The sequence below is a fragment of the Solanum lycopersicum genome, chromosome 2 (genome assembly GCF_036512215.1).
Source record: "Solanum lycopersicum chromosome 2, SLM_r2.1".
NCBI lineage: Eukaryota > Viridiplantae > Streptophyta > Magnoliopsida > Solanales > Solanaceae > Solanum > Solanum lycopersicum.
This window is the reverse complement of record NC_090801.1, coordinates 56970947-56996680: the sequence shown is the minus strand read 5'-3', so window position 1 is coordinate 56996680 and position 25734 is coordinate 56970947. Positions and strand designations below refer to the sequence as shown.

Genomic DNA, 25734 nt, shown 5'->3' with positions numbered 1-25734 from the left:
GTTTTCTATTCTAGCGGTCCTAACCTTGCTGCCAAATTTGGTGTGGTCCTTCGGATGGTTAATGTCTATGCTAGTTGACGCAGAGTGTTTGTATATGCTACACAATCTTTTGATTAGATTTGAATTACTCCATGGAATTCAGTTGCCAAAGAGTAACAATGCTTCAAATGGTATCTGTTAGATCAGATCTAAGGTTTGTTTCAGATTTCTCTTTTGAAGTTAATGAGTGAATGCTGCTGGCTGTGTCCTTTCGACAGCATTAGGTAAATCCTTGTTAAATTTACATAATACAGGAGATATGTGATGTACATATATGATGTTTTTCTTGACAATGTCCAATTTTCTTCTGGGAAAAAGCCAATGAAGGGTACATCACTTATTTGTTTCTTACAATATGAATACTGAAGATAGTTGATATACAAACAGCCATCTGGCCAACTTTGTGTACACAATAATGAATAAATACAATGACACAATTGTTAAAACAAAAAAAGAAAAGGAAACAACAGTCTCAATCAATAAATTTCACACGATACGATTTATCTTCGAAGCTCATTTATCTCCTTGATGAAGCACCATGAATGGCAGCTATGTATACCAGTTGAGTAAATGATAGAATTATCATGAATGCCTCCATTGTTTTCTGCAAAAAATTGTGCAGGAGTTAATGTCAATAGTTCTTTGAAATTTGCATATTTGTATACAGATGAAGGGTGCTATACCAATTTGGAATTCCTGTAGTTGAGTTCAATTTCTTTCCAAGCAAAGCTGCATGGATGACAATTTCATTACTTATACTGATATGTAGAAGAGTACATTAAAAAAGAATAAATAGCACAACGCGTCAAGAGATAAATTCAGATTCAGATCTTCCGTTAAGTGAAAACAGACAGGGCCTTACCCCATGGCAAGGACTGTAAGACTCCAGGCTATTGTAGCAGCAGAAGCAGCAGATGGTAAGCTATCGATGTTCCAATGGCGAATGTGGTTAAGTCCAGAGAGAACAGATGCAACTCCAACCACACCTGCTATCAAAGCAAATACAACAAAGAATCCAGTGGCAGCATTTCCAATTGGGAAGTAAATTGGTGAGAAATGTGCTGGAAGATTCATTCCTGGACCTGTAATAAATCACACACACCATGATCAGTCTTTAACAAAAGACAATACTTAGTAAAAAGATGGAAGTACATTTAGTAGACTAAACTCTCTCCAACAACAAACTTAGTCAATGAAGTGAGTGAAAATTATTGTTCGATCAGGCTAACAGTTGTGGTGCATGCCAACTGACCTAGACACAACGGTTATAAAAACAAGAAAGATTTTGACAAGATGCTTACCAATGACAAAACCATTATCAATGGCAAAGTTCATAGCCCAACCACCAATACCTAAAACAACAACATACATGCAGAAATTAAGGACCAAAAGCAAAGATGCAACAGGTTTCATCTGCTCACTAGCCATTCTTGGTTCTTGAAAATGATAATGATAGTAAGGCTTGAAACCTCTTTTTGATGAAAACTGAATAAGTTTTTTTCTTTTTTTGTGTTGTAAAGGCTAAGAAGATTATGTTGTACAAATGCATGTGATGTCTGCAAGTTCTTTGAGGTCTTTATAAATACTTTAAAATCTCATAAGGTTTTTGTTCTTTTCTTGTAAGGCTGTTTGTTCTAAAAGGGAATACTTCTTAATCAAGGCAAAGAAGCAAAAAACCAAGATTCTTATCAAGGGAAGGAAGCAAACAACTAGATTCTTTCCTAGCTAAAGATATTTTAGTATATCTTTTGAGGTGGTGTACATTCTTTGATTTCAAAAGGAACATTCTTTGTTTCCAAATTTATGCATAATTATTATGTTTGAAATACAAAAATGGTCTCTTATGTTTGAGTTAGGTTAAAAAAAATCCACAATATATTATCTTGGACAATTTTGGTCTTCACCAAATACAAAGCTAACTCCATCTGTTAAATTTGATGGAAGTTTTGAAGAAGAAAAAAGGATATACTTTGTTTAGTATTTAACAGAGATCAGAAGTGTTTACTTTTAACAAATTTAACAACCAACTACTCAAACTTATATTTTAGGGATTACTTCAAATCTATCCTCAAATTACCAATTTTTTTTTTCATTATCTATAGAGTTGTTTAGTGTAATTTGGGAATTAGTACACAAGTACAATAACATACTCGGCCATTTTGTGAAATAGAGAGATTAATTCTGATAGATATTCGACTCAAATAAAACATCTCAAATCATATATGAAAATTATGAGGGGAAAGAAGTAGTAACAAGATCCAAATAATATGATAATTAAACCAAAGTAAAGAGTTATACCAAATTTGAACATTAAGATAACAAAATATTAATAATACGGAAAAGGGTCAAAAATACCCTTAAACTATCTGAAGTAGCTCAGATATACCCTTCAACTGTATTTTGGTTCAAAACTGTCCTTCCCGTCAAACTATTGGGTCAAAAGTGACCTTCTACTTAACGGAAATTGTTAAATGCCATATGGATGCCACATGAACGCCACATGGCACCCCAATAGATTTTCACTGCCACATAGACAAAAAAAAAAGGGGTCAAAAATACCCTTAAATTATCCGAAATAGCTAATATATATCCTTAAACTATATTTCGGCTCAAAACTACCCTTCCCGTCAAACTATTAGGTCAAAAGTGACCTTATTAGCGAAAGTTGTTAAATTTCACATGTGCCACATTGACTAAATCCCTAAATCTTAATTGCTTATTTTCCCCTCATTTCATTATTTTTCAGAAACGATTTCACCCCTCCCTCATTTCGCGGCTAAGGATTGACAGTTTTCTTCGTCGCTGGATTTCAATGTGGATATTTGTGGTTATAGGTTAGTAAACTTTTTTCTTATTTTATTGTGTTTACAACCATAAAAATCCACTTTGAAACTGAGCTCCACAGAAAGTTATGAAATCTTGGCCGCCAAATGATGGGAAAGTTGTGAAATTCTAACTATCATACTTTGAAATCGTAAACGCAATAAAATAAGAAAAAATATTTACTAACCCAACCATGAATATCCACTTTGAAACTCAACTCCCAAAAAAGCTACAAACTCTTAGCTGCAAAATTAGGGAAAAGTTGTAAAATCCTACCTATCATACTTTGAAATCGTAAACATAATAAAATAAGAAAAAAGTATTTACTATACAAGCATGAATATCCACTTTGAAACTCACCCACGAAGAAAAGTATCAAATCCCTAGCCGCGAAATGAGGGAGAACGAGTGAATATATCATATCTGAAATAATGAAATGAGGGGGGAAGTAATTAGGATTTAGGGATTTAGTCTATGTGGCAGTGGAACCTTATTGGCATACAATGTGACATTCACATGACATTCAACAACTTCTATTGATAAGAAGGGTATTTTTGATCCTATAGTTTGACGAAAAGGTATTGAGCCGAAATATAGTTCAACCATAAATATGAGTTATTTCGGATAGTTTAAGGATATTTTTGACTCTTTCTATTAAGTCTACGGGGCAATGGAATCCTATTGGCATGCAATGTGGCCTGCATATGATATTCACATGACATTTAACACCTTCCGTTAATAAGAAGGATACTTTTGACCCAATAGTATGATGGAAATGTTAGTTTTGAGCCGAAATAAAGTTTAAGTATATATATGAACTATTTCGAATAGTTTAAAGATATTTTTTATCCTTTTTCCTTAATAATATAATAAAGAGAAGGAGAGTGGAATGACGCTTGACTACCTACTAATTTTCGACTTTCACAATTTATGTACAGTCATTTACTCGATAAGTTATAGGTATATATTCAGTTTAATTATTTTTCACCCGATACTTATTCGGTCTATCTCTATTATCTCCTAATAGCACTATTGTGGTATGTCTTTTTCTTTTTTTCCCTCTTCTTTGAGGCAACCGTTGAAGCCTTCAAAATACCGTTAAAAACCATTTAGTGAACTTTCTTCACTGGCTTCTTCTCATGCCTAATTATGTTGTTCCCCGTTGCTATATCTCAAGATCTATAATTGGTTTAGCAAGATTCTACAGAGTAGCTAGCCCCACTTGCTATTCAATTCTATCTGAGCACCTAAAGAACCAACGAATTGATGAAGCTAAAGAGCTTTTTGAAAGAATCCCATCTCCAAATATCTATTTATGCACCAAAATGATAGCTGGGTATGCCGAAAATCTAAGGTTGAATGAGGCACTGCAGCTGTTTGACAAAATGCCTGTCAAAGATACGGTTATGTGGAACTTGATGATTAAAGGGTGTGTAGAGTGTGGGAATACGGAGATGGGTTTGAAGCTATTTGAAGAAATGACCCAAAGAAATGTAGTTTCGTACACAACGATGATTAGCGGGTATTTGAAGTTTGGAAAGGTTGAAGAGGCTGAGAGTTTGTTTTCGGAGATGCCACAAAGGGATGTGGCAGCTTGGAATGCTATGCTTTATGGGTATTTTGAGAATGGAAGAGTTGAAGAGGCTGTTAAGTTGTTTGAGCTAATGCCTTATAGGAATGTGATTTCGTGGACGTCGGTTATTAGTGGGCTTGATCAGCATGGGAGGAGTGATGAGGCTCTATTGATTTTCAAGAAGATGGTAAATTTCTTTATTGAACCTACTTCTAGTACTTTTGCTTCTGTTATTACAGCTTGTGCTAATGCAAGGGATTTAGGTCTAGGTAGTGAAATTCATGCCTGTGTTGTGAAGCTTGGTTATCAGTATGATACTTATGTCACTGCTTCACTAATCACATTGTATGCTAATTGCATGCGCATGAATGATTCTTCTAAGGTATTCAGCGAGAGGTTGCATATAAATATAGTTGTATGGACGTCTCTTTTGACAGGGTATGGTTTGAATTATAAGCACAAAGAAGCATTGAAAGTGTTTGGGGACATGATTAGGATTGGTCTACTTCCCAATCAATCTTCCTTCACTAGTGCCCTAAATTCATCCTGTGAAATGGAGTCTATTGATCTTGGCAAAGAGATTCATGGTGTAGCAGTCAAACTGGGATTGAACACTGATGCCTTTGTTGGCAATTCACTAGTTGTATTGTATTCAAAATGTGGAAATATAAACGATGGACTCATTGCATTCAAGGAGATCCCTGAAAAAAACACAGTTTCGTGGAACTCAACCATCGTTGGATGTGCACAACATGGATTTGGTAATTGGGCACTCACATTATTCGCCCAGATGGTTCGTTCAAGGGCTGATATGGATGATATTACATTTACTGGGTTACTTGCTGCTTGTAGCCATTCTGGCATGCTAGAGAAAGGAAGACGCTTATTTCAATATATCCCCCAAAGCTCATCCATTGAAGTGACACTTGAGCATTATAGTTGTATGGTAGATATCCTTTGCAGAAGTGGGAAGTTAAATGAAGCAGAGGATTTGGTGAAAAGCATGCCCATGAGACCAAATTTGTCAATATGGTTAGCTTTGCTTAGTGGTTGTAAGAAGCATTTAAACTTAGAACTGGCCGAAAGAGCTGCAGATAACATTTTTCATCTTGACCCAAACTGTAGTGCTGCTTATGTTTTGTTATCTAACATTTATGCCTTTTCTGGTAGATGGAATGATGTAGCAAGAGTTAGAGGAAATATGAGAAGAAGAGGAAACACCAAACAACCAGGATGCAGTTGGGTTAATCAGATGGGAATCCGGCATACATTTCTTTCTGGTGATACTTCACATCCTCTAAGTCGTAGGATATATGAAAAGCTGGAAATGTTGACGGAAAAGTTGAAGGAATATGGTTATGTCCCTGATCAAAGATATGCATTGCATGACGTAGAGGATGAACAGAAGGAAGTTCTACTGTCATATCATAGTGAGAGGCTTGCTATTTGCTTTGCATTAATTACAACACATGGTAGTGCTATTACAGTAATGAAGAACCTGCGCGTCTGTGGGGACTGTCACTCTGCCATCAAGCTCATAGCGAAAATTGTTGATCGTGAAATCATAGTAAGAGACTCTAGCCGCTTTCATCACTTCAGGGATGGCTTTTGTTCTTGTTCAGATTATTGGTAGCATTATCCTTTTGATAATAACTATGGAATGGTTAGTGGAACCTTGTAATTAGTTCACCAGAAGCAGGATCACATTTAACTTTAGGAAACTGCCAGAGTTGTATTGGGCCAATGCTTTGCACCAATATAGTAGGGTCGTCTTGATAATGCTACCAATGAAGAAATCAGATACTGGCATCCTCTGCCTCATATGTCTAGCAGCTGATCTTGAAGCCGTCTAAAATGTTTCTGATTATGATTGACCAAATATACTAGAAGTCGAAGCAATCACTAGATCTACTATTCTTGGAGTTAGAATTATTTGTCAGCGGCTGGTAGTTAATTGTGTAGTAGATGAAGTTTCCTAGTTTTTTAGCTAGGATCAGCAAATAGAGACCCCTGGTTTATTCTGGCATTAATCAGCATTAGATTTTCTAACAGTGATTGGAGCTTAAGTGATAGGAATCTTGTTCTCTGAGAGGGGGTTTGGGGGAGAAGAGATTAATAGAAAGTTGTCTAATAGAACATTCCTGCCAGTACAAACAGGAAATACTCAATATACACTAACAAGAAATTTTATCATAAATTTTGGAAACGATAGTTGTTTGTTTCGTGCCTCAGCCTTACCTGCATGGCTGCTGACACAAAAGAGACTCTCACTTGAAATATTCTGCTTAGCATTGAATATAAGGCCTTGAGCCATCGGCATTGCTATAGCTGATGTTGTCTTCGTGTTGTTACTGCTGAAGCACGAAATGCTTCCAATTATTAGTTTCTTGGCGTAAACAGAATTTGATTAATGATGCAAATTCTCTGTCGTGCATATTGAAATTGATGTGAAGGTGGATCTTTCTGTAATATTCAAGCACAATTCATGTTGCATTGATAAATACTTATCCACTCAAGAGTTCTCTAAAGTTAGAACAATGAAGGAAGGAACCATTTGTACTAAAATAGTTCTCCCTCCATCCCATATAAGTTGCAGCTGTTAAAGAAGTCAAAAAAGATTCGGAAAGCTCAAGAACAGTTGATGATTCACTGAAAACACTTCATCAAATATCAGACTAAAAAATTTGGAGGAATAATTAAGAATTTTCAATCGTTTATTCATAATGATCATTCTCATGGTATTGTGGAGTATTTTTTAGCGTCGTCATAATGTTCTCATTTAGAAGTTCTTACAAGCAAGTGAAGAGAATTATATTCATTTACTATACCAATTGTACATCAAGAATTACATTGCTACACATTTGCCAGTTGATTATGGATGAATTCTGTTGACAACCCTTACAACCAAGAAAGCTCATTCATCCTCCTGGCTACGCAACCTAGCAAGCTTGTTAGTTACTACGACATCAAGCTGGGACACTCTCTCAACTATTTCTTTCCTTTTCCTTGTGGATACATTATGTGCAATCTCAGCACAGTAAGTCCTGTGAATAAGCTAATGGTGATGTCACGAAGCGAAGCAAGGATGGAATAAGCAAACAAATTTTGCTCCCTTGCATCACATGTTGCGCATCAACAAAATATCAAGTTCACTTGCATTGTGCACAACAAACATCTTAAAGCCATCGGGTAGATAGTGGCGAGTCATCTTGTCAGAACCGTAGCCAATATTGGGCATTAAGACACATCCCTTGAACTTCCTTCCAACTCTGGAGTCAATACCCTTTGGTCTGCGCCAGTTTGTCAGTTGTCCGATAAATGAAAATTATTTCCACTAAGTAAACCTCGCACACATGACTTGGGCCAAGGCAAGTGAAACAAATCACATTCTTCACAAGGGTTGAGAGAAACATCAAACAAAAATGTCTATATAATCGAGTGAAGTGTTGAACACTACTAAATATACATAGAAAAGGTTGAAAGATAGGAGGGATGTAAGCAGGGTTAACAGTAACAGAAAGCTTATTGATACTGAAGCCAACTGTGTCGCAAGATCTGTTCTTTTGTTTAATTTCTGCCCATAAAACGAAACACCCAGCAACAAAGTAGTCTGGACATAAGATATACCATAGGCAACAAGATTTTAAACAAAAATTGAAGAATAGTACTGCACAAAGCATGTCTTAGATGCAATCCCAGCAGAAATATGGTGATATTCTTGTATTAATCACTGGTCAATCAGCAATTATGAAAAAAATCATCAGTGACTAAACACTTAAACCTTTAAACCAAATCACAATACAGATAAAATTGGGGAAACCAAAACCTCAAAGAATGATGAGACATGCTATAAGATCAGATGGTAGTGCATGTATTGTATTCATCGTCGAACCCTCGAGAATAGGTGGATACGCATCATCACACGTTCTTTTCACAACTCAATAAACAAGCTTAGCATCAAACAAGAAAGCTAAAACCACACAAATATACAATTTAATATTATTGTTTAGGAAGGATCAGAAACAATGAGTCAATCACCACCTTGCGAATCCAATAAATTGGATGCAACTTAAGACTGGGGCGACAATCACTGTCATCACTTTCCATTTCCAACACAAAAAAACAACAAAATAAGCACAACAAACAAGGGTAGATAAATTTAATAATGATGTTTAATAATAAACTACAAGATGCTGCTGAAAAATAATATATATTAGCATTGCAGAGATTTTTCATGCCACAAAATACAATCTCCTTTAACAGAAGACATGTAAGCAGGGTTAAAGTAACAGAAAGCTTATTTACAGAGAAGCAACTGTGTCGCAAGACCTGCTTTAAAGTTAGTTTCTGCCCGTAAAAACGAAACACCCAGCAACAGAGTAAAGTCTGGACATTAGATACCATAGGCAAAAAATAACGTGAAAGTAAACTGAAGTGATTAAAAACAAAAGAAGAAGAATGTGAAGGTAAACAAACTGAAGGAAGTGATTGAACACCAGAGGAGAATAATTGAGAATAATTAACAAATTTGTTCTTGATGCAACCTCAGCCGAAAGATGGTGATCTTTTATATTAATCACTGTCAAATCAGTAATTTGGGAAAAAATCATCATTGACTGCATCAATGATTAAAAACTTCAACACTTTTAAACCAAATCACAATACAGAAAAGTGGGGAACCCAAAACCTGTAAAAACCAAATAAGATATGCTATAAGATCAGATGGTAGTGCATGTTCTGAATTCATCATTGAACTCTACAGAATAGGTGGATAAGCATCCTCATATCTTATGAGCATATCGTCAACAAACAAGATTTAACATAAAGAGAATAGATAAGTCTGAAAATTTGCACAATATCAACATTATTGTTTAGGAAGAATCAGATATTCTGTGTCAATCACCACCTTGCATATCCAATAAATTGGACGCAACTTAAGACTGGGGCGACAATAACTCTCATCTAATATTAATGTGTAACACAAAAAAACATAATGGTTTCCACTATTTCCGAAAAATATAGTAAAATCGAAGCTAAAACCAAGAATATGATGTTTATAAATAATAGAATGTAAGCAGGGTTAAAGTAACAGAAAGCTTATTGTGATAATGAAGCAACTGTGTCGCAAGACCTGCACTAGAGTATAATTTCTGCCCGTAAAAACGAAACACCCAGCAACAGAGTAAAGTCTGGACATTAGATACCATAGGCAACAAATAATTTGATAGAAAACTGGAGGAAGTGATTAAAAACAAATGGAGAATACTGCATAAAATTGTTCTAGATGCAATCTCAGCCGAAAGATGGTGATCTTTTATATTAATCACTGTCATTCAGCAATTTGGGAAAAAATCATCATTGACTGCATCAGTGAATTAACACTGCAGAACTTATAAAACAAACCACAATACAGATTTAAGTAGGCGAAATATGCCATAAGATCAGATGGTAGTGCATGTATTTGAATTCATCATTGAACCCTACAGAAAAGGTGGATACACATCATCACACCATATAGCATGTCGCCATAAACAAGCTTAGCATCAAAAAACAAAATAAAACCAAAACCAAACAAGTATAAAACAAACATTACTGTTTAGAAAGAATCAGATATAATGAGTCAATCACCACCTTGCAAATCCAATAAATTGGATGCAACTTAAGACTGGGGCGACATGAACTATCATCATTTTTCCATTTTTAACAAACAAAAATAGTATAGATAATACTAATAGTAAGCAAAGAAACAAATTTGAATCCTAATGTTCAAGAAACTGAACAAAACCACAAAAAAAAGAAGGTACAAACCCAAGACCTTAAAAGGATGACAAATGCTATAAGATCAGATGGTAGTGCATGTTTTGAATTCATCATTGAACTCTACAGAATACGTGGATAAGCATCCTCACATCTTATAAGCACATTGTCCACAAATAAAATTTAACATCAAAAGGAAAACGCTAAAACCAAACAAAAAAAAGTTCCAAATTATTTGTTCAAGAAGAATCAGATATGATGTGTCAATCACCACCTTGCGAATCCAATAAATTGGATGCAAATTAAGACTGGGGCGACAATAACTCTCATCATTTTCCCTCTCGAACACAAAAAACCCAACAAAATCCAATTTTTTTGTCAACCCATAAAGAGACGAGCTTTTTTCACTATTACCCAATAGAGCTTAATGCAAAAGAGGGGTTTCAAGAAATAAAAAAACAATACCTTAACAGTGATTCTCCTATCACTCTGATGCCTCTTGAATTGCTTCACCCTTTTCTTGATAACTTTCTTTTTCAGTAGAGGAATCGCCATTGTAACTCTACTTCACCTTCGATTACAAAAGAACAAACATTGTGTACAGAAATTAAACATTGAAAAGAACAAACAAAGGAAAAAGGGGCTCACTGTGAATTAGGGTTTCTTCAGATCCGCAGTGGCTGATGGGTTACTGGAGACTTATAGTAGGGTTTATATAGGAAGAAGATGAGCATTTGCTAGGGTTTTACAGCCGTCAGGCGATATAAAGAAAACAATCTACGGCTGTAGAAAGTTACTTGACAAAACTGACGGTCCTGATTGATCAAGCTTGGATAATATGATCAAACTCCAGTTTAGTCCTATAAGTTTTATTTTAATTTGCTAGGTACCTTCCAAGTTTTTATTCAGTCAAGGAAAAGTTCTCAAGTTTCATACACTTATTCGAAGATCGATATAGTTTAGTTATTTAATTAGTCTTATTTTCTCGTGGATATTATGTTTTGCACTGGGCCATCTAGCTTAAGACTAGTCACGAGAATTATGGACCTTCGTATAGTGATTATGGTTGATATTCTTTGACGGTTGCCAATCGAATCTATTTTTTATTGTAAGATTGTTTGTAAACCCTGGTATCATCTTTTAACTTCCACCTTTGATTTTGTAAAATATATTACAAAAGATCATTTTATTTTCCAAGCATTTTGCTTTCGATAAATCACTTAGACCGATTACTCGTAGAACTCAAGATGTTTCTCATCCCCTAAACATAACCATTGTGTTGAGCCCTAGGTTTCACCTACCCCAACTTTATACACACAAAACTTGACATTAGTTAGTTCATGTAATGGGTTCAATTGTTTGATTAATGGTTCGAGCGATACCATAGAGCATTTGATTTACATTTGCAATCCTCTTTTGGGTGAATTTCGAGGTTAAATTGTCCGAATGAGAGAAAAGAATTTAGCGTGTTGCCTATGCATTCCGCTTCAGTTAAACCTCTGGACTGTATAAAGTATTGAGATCAGTAGTTAGTAAGTTTGAGGGGCGTCCACATGTATCAGAGTTAGAGGTTTATACTCTTGGACTGGATGAGAAATGGAGAAATATGGGTGATGTTCCAGAACCTCTATGCGAATTATTTTGTAAGGCTAATGTCAATGGTGTTGTTCATTGGATGAATACGAAAAAATGCCAACATTTACTTTTTTAACAGTTGGACAGAGAGGTGAAATCCATATTAGCTCCACGTGGTGTGACGACTTCATCCTGCGATTTGACACTAGCAGAGTTGGGGAATTGTCTATGTCTAAGTGATACTATGAATTTGTTGATATATGGTGGAGGAAAGAGTATGGAATCGCTGAATATTGGACTAAAGATCGCATTTGGAAGGACGCTATTCAACCAGATATCAATTTGTGATAGATTTATACCAATCTCAACTTGAAAATATGAAGAAATATTGATGCAACAAAAATCGTGATACACACATTTCGTTTCTTACAACCTAAAAGAAAAGAAGTTTACGAAGGTCAAAATATATCTTGAATTTGCAGTTACTAGCTACATCCCAATTTTTACTCACTCAAGAATGTCATTGGGGAAGTTAACAAGTCTCATTCATAAGAATAAGATAGTTTAAATATTTAATTTGCCTTATTCCCCGTTGGATATTATGTTTGCTTTTATGTGTCATGTAGCTCGAGACCTATCAATTTTCATTGTTTTATGAATGCTTTTGAGTTATAATATGTCAACTTTTACTGTTTAATAGATGTTTTTGAGTTTTGGTATGTTAGTTTTTGTTGTTTAATAGATGTTTTTGATTAATGGTAATACAATTTTTTTTTTATACTACGATAAAAATAATTTTTAATAACAATAAATAGACACATTAATTAGGTGTCATTAAATTTAATATCGTTTAAAATTGTAGTAATATATACAAGAATCCTAATTGCCGTTGCCGCTAACAATACATATTTAGCGACAATAAGTTATTGAATTGCGAAGTCTCGAAAATTGCATTCCTTTCGTTCAAATTTATTTTGCTCTTGTATGAATACAACGAACTAATGAGCACAATATTGGCCTATCAGTAAAAAATAATAGGAACAGAAATATTGGCCTATTAGTAATAGTTTCTTTAGGTATTAAAAATTGTTGTGTTACTCTTTAAAACAAATAAGGCGCAATTAGTACTCTCTTTGTCCGGTATAATCTTTTATGGTTTATATTTGTAGAGTTAAATTATAAAAACTTTGACTAATATGTTAAGATGTATTTTTTCATCATATAAATATGCAAAAAATTATAATTTATAGAACTTTTCATATAGTTTTAGAATATTCAATAATTTTGTTTAAAATGTTAAATTAATTTAATCTAATTCACCTTTGAAAATTAATCAAATTAACTTTTGATAAGCATAACATGACAAATAAAATTCGGACGAAGAGAGTATTGAATAAGGAATGACAATTAATAGCCCTTATAAGATGTATTGTAATTTCTGCTCCTAATTCCTTTTTTTTCTGCCCAAACATACGTCATCTCTCTAAGTTGTGAATAGTGATATATGTTTAACTAGTAAAATTAATCAGAAAATTTATAAAATTATACTGGGAATAACACTTAATATCTATCGATCATTAAAATTAAAACAATATATTATCTTACATATAAGATTAAGTAATAAATATTAATAACGCAAAGAAAATTATTACATCTTATCATTTATCTTTAATAACATAAATATAAATAAATGACTATAAAAATAAATATTAGGACCTATAATATACACAATGGTGTCAGTGTGATATTCAACAGGAGTAAAGTACACAAATATTTAATTATTTAATAACATAAGAATAAATAAATGACTATAAAAATACATACCAGATCTGTAACATAAGTAATGGTGTTCGTGAGCAACTCAACAGGAGCAAAGCACACAAATATTCGATTGTGAAGAAGAAGAAGAAGAGGATCAAAATTTTGTTGTTTTAAAATGAGAAGAAATATCTATTTATATACAACAAAGGGTTGTTTGAACAGATGATTATTGTGCTTTATCGAAAATGTTACAACTATTTCGAAAAGTTGCAACCCTTTAGAAAGATCACAATTTTTTATAAAAATAACAACTCTTCATTAAAGTCGCAACTTTTCGTACATATCATAACTTTTCATGAAAGTGAAAGGCTAATTTTATAAAAAAAAAAAATTAAAATGAGATTCTGATTTGTGATGGTTTCACATAGGCGAGTCTAATATTCACTTTTATATATGATATATTGATCTGTAAGTTTTCCATAAGTCCAATAAAATATGAAATCTTTTAAATTTAAATGAGGTAATCATGTATGCTTTTTTCCAACGTATAAGCAATTTCATTAATTAAAATAAAAATATTTAAAATTCAATCTGAAAAATCACATCTAAGGGAAAAAGATAAATTTGAACTTATGTTTTGTTGGTGATTAGTGTTTTTAAGTATCATACTTATTTGTTGATCTTGAAAGAACAATTTTTCTTCCTGATTTGTATTGTAAGTACTAATGTAACATATCGATGAGTACTAAGTGACTTCATTCATCTCGTTCATGAGGGAAACCGCCCACGATAAACAACTACACTTCAGTCCCGAACATTATCAGGATTTGCAATATAAATCTTCTATAATCATTATTTTGCCCTTCTTTTTTTGAAAAAACCTGGTATCGTCCTGTTAGGTTTTATTTGCCCTTAACTTCTTATCATAAATAAGTTTTTCTTTTAGGAAAAAGTTTTGGATTGACTAATCTTTTTTCTGATAGGAAAAATGTTCAAAGAATCTATAAATAGAGACATGTTCATTCTAACTTAATCAACATTCACAATGTAGTCCTGAAGACTTTGAGAGTTTTGGTTAGGGGGAGAATTTATGGGTCACAAGTTTGATACGTTATCACTTGTGTGAACCTCCATGTATTCCGAGTGAATTGGTTGAGATTGTTTCTCTCTGTATTTTGTACTCTCATATTTATAGTGGATTGCTCATCTCCTTTGTCGACGTAGACCGATTGACCGAACCACGTTAAATTTTTGTGTCTTTTAGTATATTTTTCGTTGTCTTCTTACTCGTGATCTTTCGAGGTTTTCTTTCCTAGCTTCCGCATTTACACCTACTTACTTTCGGTCCTAACACGTTTTTAATTAGTTCTACTAGATACCTGTCACATCTCACCCATACGAGTCTGGGTAAGCTTGAACATATAGGAATATGATTTCAGCTTTTCTTCTGCTAGCATTTGTAAATTAGTTAACCAGTTCAAACTCCAATTAGAAAAAAACTTTATATGAATACACAGTTCCTCACAAGGTCAATGACCAAAAATGGAAGTAGAAAATTTAAAATGAAGTTGAAACATTAATAAGGAAACAGAAGAAAAAGAAAAGAAGGGTGTGATATTAAGAACAAAGATACTGGTGTTATTATAACATCTTCTATGCTTTTGAGGCTAAGTTGGAGTCATATACATGTATGCAGATATCAATATCATGCAGTAATGTCTACCAGACAAACCTTACTAGGAGGACAAGAGTTCAAGCAGCTATATATCGATGAATGGAACTCATACGAGCTGGGTGAGGAGGGGATGACATCAACCCATTCTTTTTCTACCATCTGCACATACTGATTTGGCTTTAAAATGGCTTCAAATTGAAGTTTGTCTATCTTCTTAGTCAATTTCCTTGCAAAATCAATGGAAAATACTATGTTGAAGTGTTCTTCCAAGTAGCCAACATCCCTGAAGACTTGGATCCCCGCATTGGCTTCACGAGACTTGGTAAAACCAAGTAGCATCTCCCCATTAATGAATTCTTGATTGCCAGAACATACCTGTATTGGAAACCAACTGTTAACACGGTTTCATAGTAGTGCAAACCCACTGGTAATATGGACTCGCTGAAGTGCAAAACCACTAATAACATCAATTATGCAAAACCACTAGTAACATCAATTAAAACAAGTGACTGATATAGGTTTAATTGAGATCCTTTTACTGTCTCACTCTACTATCCATTCTTAGTTTTGACATTTATGTTTTTGAACATCTCTTATTAGTTTCCCTCTTTGGTGCTTGGGGCATGGGAGATGGGGGATGAGCCTCTTTAGATCCATTATAATGCTTGATTTGGACCAGTTTGAAGCATTGTCTCAAGACATGACACTTAGCAAGGAAGCTAGTAACCCCAAAGGACTGAACAGTAACTGGTGATTGTTAGAACCAGAATTATCTAACGAATTCAATAATTCCCACCTTTATACTGAAAGCAAGGTTTAAAGAAAAGAGCCTAAGTTCCAAAAAATAGAGAACACCGATACATGGAGAAACTCGCAGCAAAATGAAGGATATCATGACATCATACTCTCACCTTTCCTTCGGCTACTTCCTCCCTAATGTCTAGTACAATAACTTGCAGATTCATAGTGTTCCACCCTAATCTTATTACTTCCAACCTCTTTGCAAACAAATGTGTATAACAGTACTAACTAGTCCAATCACTAAATCAGTTAGGCATGGCATTCATTAGCATAGGTAACATAACCATCCTATCCAGCAATTCCACACCCTACTCTCCTCACCCTCCTTACAACTAAATACTAATAAATCTCCATAAGCATTTCCCATCTATAACACTGACATAAAGAGCTAGCTTTTTCCCGATAAAGTAAAGAGCTAGCTTTCTTACATGACATTCGAAATTACATGTGTGAGTGGACAAGGTAACTGCTCTAAGCACTTGTTCAGCGGTTGATATTTTTCAAAGAAATAAACTATGTACCTTTTAAACTAAAAACACTTTTTAAAGTTACACATGAATCACTATTTCCCTATAATAGTGATGAAGATCCTACTGGTTCACATTTTTTATGTAAATGATGTTGGGAACATATTCTAAGTTGCCATTACCGTCTTCAGAAAACTCTCTTCTATAAAATAATCCAGGTCAATGCAATAACTACCACCAACACACAAACACACACAAAAAAAAGGAGATAGAGAGGAAAATTAAAAAAATAAAGGCTGGTGCTTGAATTGTTTCTTAACACTGGCAACACAGATGTGTTTTATAGAAAACTTCACATGCATACATCAATCCAACTGCTGGTGATGAAAAATATTTCAGAATAAGTGTTATCACTTTCATCAATTGACTAGAGTAGACAGGAACATAAGGAGTGTATATTTGCAGCCCTTTTCCAGAATCAGTAAGGAGATTGTTCTAAGCAATTCAAGCGTACAACCAACATGCATGCCGAATTAACAATTAACACTTAAGACAGATCTATAAGGACAAGAAAAAGGAGTATACATGCTACTTAACACGCCAATTGCAGTTAGTCAGAAATCAAATGCAGAAGTCAACACCTAGCCAATATCTGAACTCTCACCTGAATATACTCCACACCCATCACATGTAAATGCTCTAGTAGGTTCTGTGATGAAAGCACAGTAACAATTCCTGCAGATCCAGCTGGTCTTTGGAGTATCTCCCATGGTGATTTCATTAAAATTTTATGTTTGTTTTCTTCTTCCTGTGAAGCACTGACAACAGGGAGCTTCTCTTCTTCCAAGAACCAAACCTGTGAATGATTCAAATGATGTAAAAACTAAGAAACTGCATGCAGCTAGACCTATTATCATGTCAATAGTGATGATAAAATTGTGAAAGAGAAAATGGACATAGTTTACAGAAAACAATTAAAAAGTAATGCAAACAAAATCATAGATAGACGGTAGTTAAGTAAGTAGTCTTATCACAGAAATTAGTCCAACCAACCAAAATTAACAATATCCGGAAGTTGCTTGAATGCCTGATAGGAGGAACTTGTCCACTTTTTCATAGAGATAATAGTTTCAAATCTAGATGAACTGGCTATAAGCATGCAATAGAACTTCCCTCAGCGGATTGCATTATTTGGCCAAGGCCACAGGGTAGGGATTTCTAGAATAAGGATATGGAACACGATTAGGCCAATAGCATAACTTATTTTTCACAGTTGAGGTTCATCTACATGACTTTAATGAAGTCTAGCAGCATCAATAACACTAGAGTCCCTATATCTGTTTTAAAGCATGACTGAATGAGTGATATAGTTCCAGTTAAAGACCAACCAAGTGGTTCCTCTATACTTTCAGAATTAGATTGAGGCAATCAAAGTGCTAACAGTAATTCTCAGCTAAGTCTGTGTATTAGTAACATTTATCCTAAAGGAATGAAGACGATGGAGGAATGTGAAATAAATTCCTTATAGATCATTATGACCAAGCTTCCTAACTGTCACGTAACTAATTACATAGCCAAAGTACATGCATCTAACCTTCTCAGAGTCGAAAGAGAAGTAGTCATGATCCATGAACAATTGTTTGAGATATTCAATAGATTCAGCAGGACACACAACTATAAGAGGTACAGAGGGCCGGTCCTCCATCTGCAATTGACAAGAAAAATTTCAAAACATGATGAAGAGTAATTCTCTCCAGCAAGACAAGTAATATCCCTTCTTCACGAGAACATCAAAAACTAGAGTAAATGGACCTTTAGTCAATCAGCTCGAATGTGAATTACACTTGCATGTATACAAGTCCAGGAAAAAACTCATAATCTACATGTCCCAAACTTTATCAGGATCATCTGATAACAATATAATGCATGTGTAATCTACTTTCAAGCAATTGGCTGCTGGGAATAAAGTGACAACTACACGGTAGATATACTTCACTCCTGATGGGCATATAGGAAATAGCAGTTCAATTTACAGAACACAATACCATCTCTAGTTCTACTTCTGAAGGAAGGACTACCTTGAGCAATCTGTGGCTGTCATTTAGCAATCCCTTGACGTGCAGATAAGCAATCTCCTCATGAGGCTTAGCAGGTTCAGGAATAAAAGACGTTCCAAGAAGCTTAGTTTCTGTCAAAGCTAAAACAATCGCAACCTTGCCAGAAGATATGAGGCAATGACCCTGCTCTTGAACTTTAGAAACAATGCTTGAGTGTTCAACATTTTCTTTAGAGAAGAATTCTTTGGATAGTTTTAATGTATTGTTTACTTGTAAAGCATTAACAAAGTCTGGAAAGCTCCATCTGCCGCAAGGAAAAAAATTCAAAATTTAAGGCAAATGATAGTATTTCTCCAACCAACTCCCAAAATAAAGAAATAAGAATCTGTTATATATAAAAGTCAATATCAGGTAAAAGAACCCAGTCCTAGACAGCATCCAACCAGTATACTGAGCCTAAAGCCCACAACTAATTTGCATTAAAAGAGGAGATTTCTCGCTTTGTGTGGTCTTCTAAAAAACTCTTCACTGGGACCTCTTCCCATATATCTTTCAGCACTACCAATTTTTAACAGGTCACCACAGGAGATTAATTAGAAATACATAATCATCCAAAGCAGAGGTCAATTTGTGTCTATAGTTTTTGTTTCTTCCTTTCGTTCTTCTTTCATTTTTGGGGGGATGAGGGTGGGGAGAAGTAGGTCACTTTGGTTGTTTGATTCTAGTTATACATCGGTTACCACAAACCGTGGAAAAGATAGGGTCTCAAAAAGAATCCTAGCTTTTTCCCTTGACATTCTACTAAACATTTAGAATATGGGATGTCAGTGTAAAAGAATGGTTAGCCTACTTAAAGCATGTATGACATACACTTCGCAGGATTAGAAAAGGGTATATAATGACAAAAGACAGGAAATTAACTAATATCTGCACCTCTTATATGGAATCTTTTTATTCTGCAAGGCATGCTGAAGCAAGATGGAATTTACATCAACTATCTGATTTGCAAGGAAGCTCCTTTGGTTTTTCTCTCCATATCTGAAACCATGAAATATATGATCTTGTTCCATTTCATGCAATATTTTCTTGGCTGCTATGAGGCGTTTCTGAGACTTTTTTCTCTCTTTCCATTCCTGAAAAAGAAGAAGGTTAAGTAGGCCAAACACACTAGATCAATGCTATAGATTTAGTACCTACGACAATCACAGAGGAGCACCGGAGAGAAAAGCAACTTTAGAGGCATTACTTAATGACCGGCACTCATCTGGAACAGCTAAGTATGAACTCTCCATCAAGAATTACTTTGTCATTGAGCTCGGATAAGAAAATTATGACATCTATTTAATGATAATCACTGCACTACATTCTTATGAGGAGAAGTGGGTAACCATTTATTTAGATGTTAAAGAATTTATCCTTCTGCACAAACCAAATTCACCTTGTTCTTATCTCACCATTGTGGAGTTAACAACTATTAATGATGTGAATATATGGTGGCGCAACCGCCATCTTCTAACAAGTGGCTACAGTCATCTAACTTCACTTTATACGGGAACTGTTATTTGCAGATAATTGTCAATTGATTAAATGAGGGAGTGAATCAATAAAAAGTTGAAAATATTGAAATACACTCCATTAAGTAAGGGTTTTAGGATAAGTAGAACTAATATGCAAGTTTTGCCTCCATAGTAAGAATGAAGGCAAAGTGAGGTTCGATGTAATTGTTGTGCCTAAATGCAGAATCTTTTTAGATTTTTTTTTTTGGTGAAGACTAAACTGTATTAGAAAGGCATCAAGGAGCAAAGGTTATAGAGAAAATAAAGTTGCTTCAAACATGAAAGTAACATGAAGCTAACAGACCAAAAACCTGTAAAGCAGCTATAAAGATAAACCCCGTTAAACTTGGCCTTAAAAGAAAAAAGACATGATAGATGAAGATATAACACAGAAATTAAATATAGGATGACTGAAATGAATAAGTGATGTGGATTTCCGTGCAACTACAAAGTACCTAAAAAAAATTATTTAACGGCAGTAAGGCCAGCAATGTTATATTGGAGTAAATGTTGGGTTTCCATGGCTTTGATAAAAAAAAAAAAGTTAGGCTGCTAAGGTCTAATTATTCATAGGATGAGTGTCATAGAAATGTGAACATTGAGATGTATTTGTCTTTAAAAGATGTTGGGCAAGATTAGAAATGATTACACCTGGCAGAGGATGCAAACAACACATATAGGTTAAGATAAGAAACCACCTATTGGCAAGATGTGGTCTGAGTTTTGCAAATAACAAGCATCATCGGGAGTAATGGAAGGAAAGTCTCTTATGTCATGACAAATGGATAGTCCACAATCATCCAAAAATACAACTCCTTTTGTTTTTTCAACTTGATTCAGTACCCTGAAGCTACTGTAGCAGAATCCAGGGACTATGAGATATGAAACATCAGATTCAGAAGACATTTCAACGATTGGCAATTGGTGACAGTTGCTGAATTTTACAGTACAAATGGGAGTTTTCAGGGACTTCCCTGTGAAGATAATAGATTCAAATGGGATGAACAAAGTGGAGGCTTCTATACTGCCAAAAATCCAGGAAGATACCGAAAGAGATGAAACAAAATGTGTTTTGAGGGCAGCTATAATTCCTTACCAAAAATCTAAGGAAAACTATAATTTTTTGGTTAATTACTTCCAAACTGAAGGTATTGTATCTGGTCTACCCCTGAAAGAGGTGTGTAGCAAGACGAAGCATAAGGAGTACTAGAGAAGGCGCCAAGAAGAAGAAAATTAAACTTGACTGCTTTACGCACGTCTGTGATTGGTCAAATTTATAAAGTAAACCACACAAGAGTAACTTGTAACCAATAATGAATATGAAAAAACCCAATCAGAGTACTTGAGAAAAAGTAGCTAGAATTTCTTTGAAAATGGCAAAGTGACTTCTTAAATGATTGAGACAGCACTCTGATTCTAGAAAAGTGAACACAAACAAAATCAACTCACAAGGTGTTGCTTCTCTAGAAAAGAATCAAAGATAAATAAAATTTCTTTTAAAAGAAATTATGATTTCTGAAACCACACTGACAGCACTCCGCAATAGCATGTGACCTATATGATAAATTCTGGCAAAATGGGAGAAAAAAGAAAAGCAACTCACAAGCTGTCGCCTCTCTTTCTTGGACCTCTCATCTGCACGGATGTTCAATTCTAAAAGACCCTTTGGAGGTGTAATCAGCATTTCCCTTTTACTCAAATCAATATTTGGAACAATTGCTTCAACGAAAGGGACCCATACAAGAGGACCAGATGCACTTCCTTCCAACTGTGGTCTTGCATTTTGATTCGGTAGAAGCTCAACATGTAGGAGATCACTAGCTCCACTGTTGAAAACATTAATAACAGTTCCTACCAGTTCTCTAGTTTCCTGGAGCACATAAAAATAGAAGATCCCTTTTAAGTGCCACTCAGCTCCAATAGAAATTAAACTAAAGAACTGTGTGCCTTTTATGAAAGTCAGAAGCCGTGGAAACAAACCTTTAGAAATACTTTCATCCCAACAAGGTCAGGGGTGTAAAATTCACCTTCCTCCAGGATTGGTCTATCTTCATTCTTCACCAGTAAGGCCGACCCCACAAGTTTTTGGGCCTGAGGAGAATCGAGAAAACAAGATATATCAAACGGCCATGCCCTAAGATAAAGATCAAGTCCATTTCCAAAATATGTCTCAGGTGATACATAAAACTGGCATTAGAATTGTAGTAATGGTTCCGTATTTAATGGGCAGAGTGAAATTTGCCTTTATTTACAAAAGATGAACCAAATATTTTCGATTCGGTAGTAAAGTCATATAAAATTCTTCCAACTTTCTTACATGACACTGCCACTTTGCTGTATTGAAATACTGTGATTGTACATGCATGATTTAAAATTAATTTAACACAGGAAAGATAAGGTCATTATAATCAAAAGACATATTTACTGCATTCCATAATATATGAGGAAAAACAATAGTGTGGGTTGTGGAAACCCAATGTACAGCATAATTACACGGAGATCACCTGCTCAATTGTGTTAATCTCGTGGAATTTAAGTATCCAACTCTTCTGTCCTGGATGACCTCTTCCCTCCACTAGTTCGATTTCTTGAATCATATCTCTCCCTGTAACTTGCTGCCTCAACCATCGCCTTCCTGGCTAAATTAAGAGTGAATTCATGAAAAGGATATTCTCATGAAGGCCAAAAACGAGAAACCAGTCCCATTATTAAGTTCCTGATGCTTTCTACCTGGGAAAATCGCAATTCAGGGAAATCAGTTGTCGCTTTTACTCGAACCTCACCTTGAAGCCCATGAACACTATATATGTACCCAGTTTCAACAAATAATCCCTCTGTTTCACTAGCCTCCACGATCTCTTCCGTAGCTGAAATGAACAAACAATAAAGGTGCTTAACTTGAGGACCAAGTGACTTTGCAGAAACTATAAAGAAAACTTTCTAGTGAATGAAAACTACTGTGATACTCTAGCATAATTAAGATGCTTGACAGTCTAAGCACTGCGTTCTGTAACTGATAACTAATTCACATGACTTGGTATATCATGATGAGTAACAAATTTGTAGAAAGCGTACATTATTATGAGATGATATCTTTCCAGGAAGAACATCATACATGATTTTTCTATGTTATGTGATTAACTTGATTCGGGAAACTTTTAACTGGAATTTGTAAGAATTTACAAATTCAAAGATTACCTCACACTTGCTTAAGCTTAAGGGTGTAGAATGACAACAATCACAAGATGTGATACTTAAGATAGCTCAAATATACAACATATACTTGCAGAAGATAAAAGTAATGATTAGCCGGTGTGTCATTGAAGGAAACAGCTCAAGTGAAATGTCAATAGAACAGCAAATAACAGCACAAAATTCAAGGTTTTGCTCAATTCCAAAACTTCTATTAAACCTAGTGTCTTCTGATGGGTCGTGGTCACTGTACCTTGTTTGGGATAGGCAAGAAACATAAATGTGTCTTGAGTTACCGTTCATGTATATCCAACCTACCAAAAGAACAAATATTCATCTCCTACTGTACTTTTGCATCTTTTGCCTTAAATAATGATGCTCTCACTTTCGATCTTCGGTATGGATTCTAAAGCAATTGTCAGAGTGCAACTACAAGATTAAGTATGAAGCCAGAAGTGTCACTGTGGGACAAAGCCGCATAATATGAGTTGCCAAGACGCTTTACTTCTACGCAAGACATAAATAGCAAACTAAAAAAAGCAAAAGATCTGACCCAAGAAATTGATATTAGATAAATCTACCTTACATTAATCTGATAATGTGTTGCCAACATTAACTTAATTTGCCTAACTGTGAAGTAATGACTAACTTTAAGTACAATTAACTTGATAGAATTATCTGAAGATGCTCCTGCTTCAAAACTAGAACCAACAAATAGACAAACCACAGAACAAACTTACAAAAAGAAACAAAACGAAGTCGAGGAATGTAGAAATAAGCTGAACTGAGAAGGACATGTCCAATGATAAGTCTCAAATCCCATACTATGTACCTATACTTTTATACTAAGCAGCATGTATTCAGCAGAGGCCTCCGTGAGGTAGGGGTAAGGCCTACGTACACTCTACCCACTCCAGACCCCCCCCCCGGACTACACTGGGTATGTTGACGTGTTATTCAGCAGCAAAAACTAGTCGTCTACTACTACTACTTGTTAATCCTAAACTAATTTTGGTCCACTATATTAACCCTCAACATCCATTCACCCCATATTTGGACCCATTTCACTCCAATACTCAATAATTTTTCTTTAAAACAAATTAGGGGTTCTCTGAAAAATTCAGACTCTCTAAATCTCACAGCCACGGGCTTATTTTTATATCGACATACAATCTCTAAACCAGACCAAGAGGATCTTGCCAAGCTGGCTGGACAAGGGACACCACTTCGTCAGAACATAATACTAATGATAATTCAAAGGAACATAAAATCCACAAAAGCAAAGCATAACATCTTGAGAACATATTTCAGAATTCAGTTGAAAACAGTATATACTTGGAAGTGAGTAATTTCTGATACTACCAAAATAAACACAACCCAGTTCGGAAAAAGTCAGAAAAAATCAAAGTAAGCATTATGGAAACTCAAAAATCAATAAAGATTAAAACTTTAATGGAAAGAAGATTTACCAGTGCAGTTCAGCAAAGGGAGGGTAGTGTTTCGGTGAAAATGGAAAATCTTCAAGCTTGATGGATTTTCCAGAAACCCAATTCTTTGATTTCGAAAAGGAAGTGTTAATCTTTGAGAACAACAAAGACCAACTGGAGCAGAGATAGAATTTGAAGAACAGGAAAGAGCAGAGGAGCCTTGCATGTTTTCTGATAACATCCAAGAAAGAAAGAAAGAAAAAGACTACTTAAATTTGAAAAAAGAAAAATCTTGCAAGATAGAATCTTTAGTACAACACTTTTTCCAGATAGTACATGTTGTTAATGAATTAATTTTGAAATAATTATATTAATATTATTATTATATTAAACATAAAATAGAAATTGGTATACTCTCTATTTACTTGTTCATAATTTCTTTTAGCCATAATACATAAATGTGTCTTTTAATTTGGTTTCATTCAATCGCATTTATGTCCTTCAATTTTGAATGTGCACAAATACACCGTTAAACTTGTATAAAGTTGAACAAATAGACACACATGTCCTACGTGTCATTTTTTGTCTTATGTAATGTCCTACATGTATTGATCCATGTAGGACTCATGTATGTATTTATTTAAAAGTTGGATAATTAAAGTGTCTATTTGTGCATTATGAAAGTTGGAGGTCAAAGTTAAAATTTGAAGTCAAGTTTAGAGTCCAATATATGTATTATATTATGTCTTTCTTTTATTTTATATCTATCTCTATTTACTTGTTTATTTTAACAAATCAAAAAAGGCAATAATTTTTTTTCTAATATGCCCTTATTTAATTCTAGAGAATTTCTAGTACTTTTAAGTTGTAATGAATATTTTTTGGAACCAGAAAATATATTTATTATACTTGGGGAGTTACATAATCTTTTAAGTTAAGGATAAAATTATAACTAACCTACAATAATCATTGATGCCTTAATATGTATGTCATTTCTAAAGTGAACAACTAAATAGAAATTGAAAGAGTAT

At 34.6% G+C, this 25734-nt stretch overlaps 3 protein-coding genes, 1 long non-coding RNA gene and 10 other non-coding genes across 16 annotated transcripts; 1 reads left to right on the top strand and 13 right to left on the bottom strand.

Annotated features, from left to right (window-relative positions):
• Positions 1-319: 319 nt before the first annotated feature.
• On the bottom strand, positions 320-1666 carry LOC101265094 (membrane protein PM19L). The gene is made up of 4 exons (XM_004232968.5): positions 1341-1666; positions 902-1121; positions 723-768; positions 320-643 (listed from the first exon to the last, which is right to left on the bottom strand). Exons 1-4 carry the CDS (start codon positions 1465-1467, stop codon positions 557-559), a joined length of 480 nt encoding a protein of 159 aa, XP_004233016.1. The 5' UTR covers positions 1468-1666; the 3' UTR covers positions 320-556.
• An 848-nt stretch (positions 1667-2514) lies between these two features.
• On the top strand, positions 2515-7477 carry LOC101258621 (pentatricopeptide repeat-containing protein At5g46460, mitochondrial). Its single transcript, XM_004233816.5, has one exon. It carries the CDS (start codon positions 4002-4004, stop codon positions 6066-6068), a length of 2067 nt encoding a protein of 688 aa, XP_004233864.1. The 5' UTR covers positions 2515-4001; the 3' UTR covers positions 6069-7477.
• An 807-nt stretch (positions 7478-8284) lies between these two features.
• On the bottom strand, positions 8285-8364 carry LOC112941019 (small nucleolar RNA Z195/SNORD33/SNORD32 family). Its single transcript, XR_003245851.1, has one exon. It is a non-coding gene; the product is annotated as a small nucleolar RNA Z195/SNORD33/SNORD32 family (small nucleolar RNA).
• Positions 8365-8448: 84 nt separating this feature from the next.
• On the bottom strand, positions 8449-8539 carry LOC112941042 (small nucleolar RNA U31b). Its single transcript, XR_003245872.1, has one exon. It is a non-coding gene; the product is annotated as a small nucleolar RNA U31b (small nucleolar RNA).
• Positions 8540-8962: 423 nt separating this feature from the next.
• LOC138342220 (uncharacterized) lies at positions 8963-10795 on the bottom strand. The gene is made up of 2 exons (XR_011215043.1): positions 10658-10795; positions 8963-9122 (listed from the first exon to the last, which is right to left on the bottom strand). It is a non-coding gene; the product is annotated as an uncharacterized lncRNA (long non-coding RNA).
• LOC112941021 (small nucleolar RNA Z196/R39/R59 family) lies at positions 8974-9056 on the bottom strand. The gene has a single exon (XR_003245853.1). It is a non-coding gene; the product is annotated as a small nucleolar RNA Z196/R39/R59 family (small nucleolar RNA).
• On the bottom strand, positions 9148-9227 carry LOC112941016 (small nucleolar RNA Z195/SNORD33/SNORD32 family). Its single transcript, XR_003245848.1, has one exon. It is a non-coding gene; the product is annotated as a small nucleolar RNA Z195/SNORD33/SNORD32 family (small nucleolar RNA).
• On the bottom strand, positions 9314-9404 carry LOC112941043 (small nucleolar RNA U31b). The gene has a single exon (XR_003245873.1). It is a non-coding gene; the product is annotated as a small nucleolar RNA U31b (small nucleolar RNA).
• On the bottom strand, positions 9721-9802 carry LOC112941020 (small nucleolar RNA Z196/R39/R59 family). Its single transcript, XR_003245852.1, has one exon. It is a non-coding gene; the product is annotated as a small nucleolar RNA Z196/R39/R59 family (small nucleolar RNA).
• On the bottom strand, positions 9871-9951 carry LOC112941018 (small nucleolar RNA Z195/SNORD33/SNORD32 family). The gene has a single exon (XR_003245850.1). It is a non-coding gene; the product is annotated as a small nucleolar RNA Z195/SNORD33/SNORD32 family (small nucleolar RNA).
• Positions 10039-10130, bottom strand: LOC112941041 (small nucleolar RNA U31b). Its single transcript, XR_003245871.1, has one exon. It is a non-coding gene; the product is annotated as a small nucleolar RNA U31b (small nucleolar RNA).
• On the bottom strand, positions 10272-10351 carry LOC112941015 (small nucleolar RNA Z195/SNORD33/SNORD32 family). The gene has a single exon (XR_003245847.1). It is a non-coding gene; the product is annotated as a small nucleolar RNA Z195/SNORD33/SNORD32 family (small nucleolar RNA).
• On the bottom strand, positions 10439-10529 carry LOC112941040 (small nucleolar RNA U31b). The gene has a single exon (XR_003245870.1). It is a non-coding gene; the product is annotated as a small nucleolar RNA U31b (small nucleolar RNA).
• Positions 10796-15122: 4327 nt separating the features above from the next.
• On the bottom strand, positions 15123-25044 carry LOC101255162 (uncharacterized). 3 transcript variants are annotated; one of them, XM_004232933.5, is made up of 10 exons: positions 24746-25044; positions 22815-22951; positions 22589-22723; positions 22065-22175; positions 21688-21954; positions 19462-19661; positions 18550-18832; positions 18066-18176; positions 17136-17327; positions 15123-15578 (listed from the first exon to the last, which is right to left on the bottom strand). In XM_004232933.5, the coding sequence occupies exons 1-10, from the start codon at positions 24942-24944 to the stop codon at positions 15234-15236; spliced, it is 1980 nt and encodes a 659-aa protein (XP_004232981.1). In that variant the 5' UTR covers positions 24945-25044; the 3' UTR covers positions 15123-15233. The 3 variants fall into 3 exon arrangements, with proteins under 3 accessions (XP_004232981.1, XP_010316893.1, XP_010316894.1); XM_010318591.4 differs by having other exon boundaries at positions 22589-22719; positions 22868-22951; positions 24746-24964; XM_010318592.4 differs by having other exon boundaries at positions 22589-22719; positions 24746-24947.
• Between the last annotated feature and the right edge of the window lie 690 nt (positions 25045-25734).

Coding starts and splice junctions, on each gene's coding strand:
- LOC101265094 (XM_004232968.5), bottom strand. CDS start 1,467: ATGGCTAGTGAGCAGATGAAACCTGTTGCATCTTTGCTTTTGGTCCTT. Junction 1,122..1,340: donor TGATAATGGTTTTGTCATTG/GTAAGCATCTTG, acceptor GATTTATTACAG/GTCCAGGAATGAATCTTCCA. Junction 644..722: donor ACTACAGGAATTCCAAATTG/GTATAGCACCCT, acceptor AATTTTTTGCAG/AAAACAATGGAGGCATTCAT.
- LOC101255162 (XM_004232933.5), bottom strand. CDS start 24,944: ATGTTATCAGAAAACATGCAAGGCTCCTCTGCTCTTTCCTGTTCTTCA. Junction 19,662..21,687: donor AGAAAGAGAGGCGACAGCTT/GTGAGTTGCTTT, acceptor CTTCTTTTTCAG/GAATGGAAAGAGAGAAAAAA. Junction 15,579..17,135: donor TGGGTGTGGAGTATATTCAG/GTGAGAGTTCAG, acceptor TTTCCAATACAG/GTATGTTCTGGCAATCAAGA.
- LOC101258621 (XM_004233816.5), top strand. CDS start 4,002: ATGCCTAATTATGTTGTTCCCCGTTGCTATATCTCAAGATCTATAATT.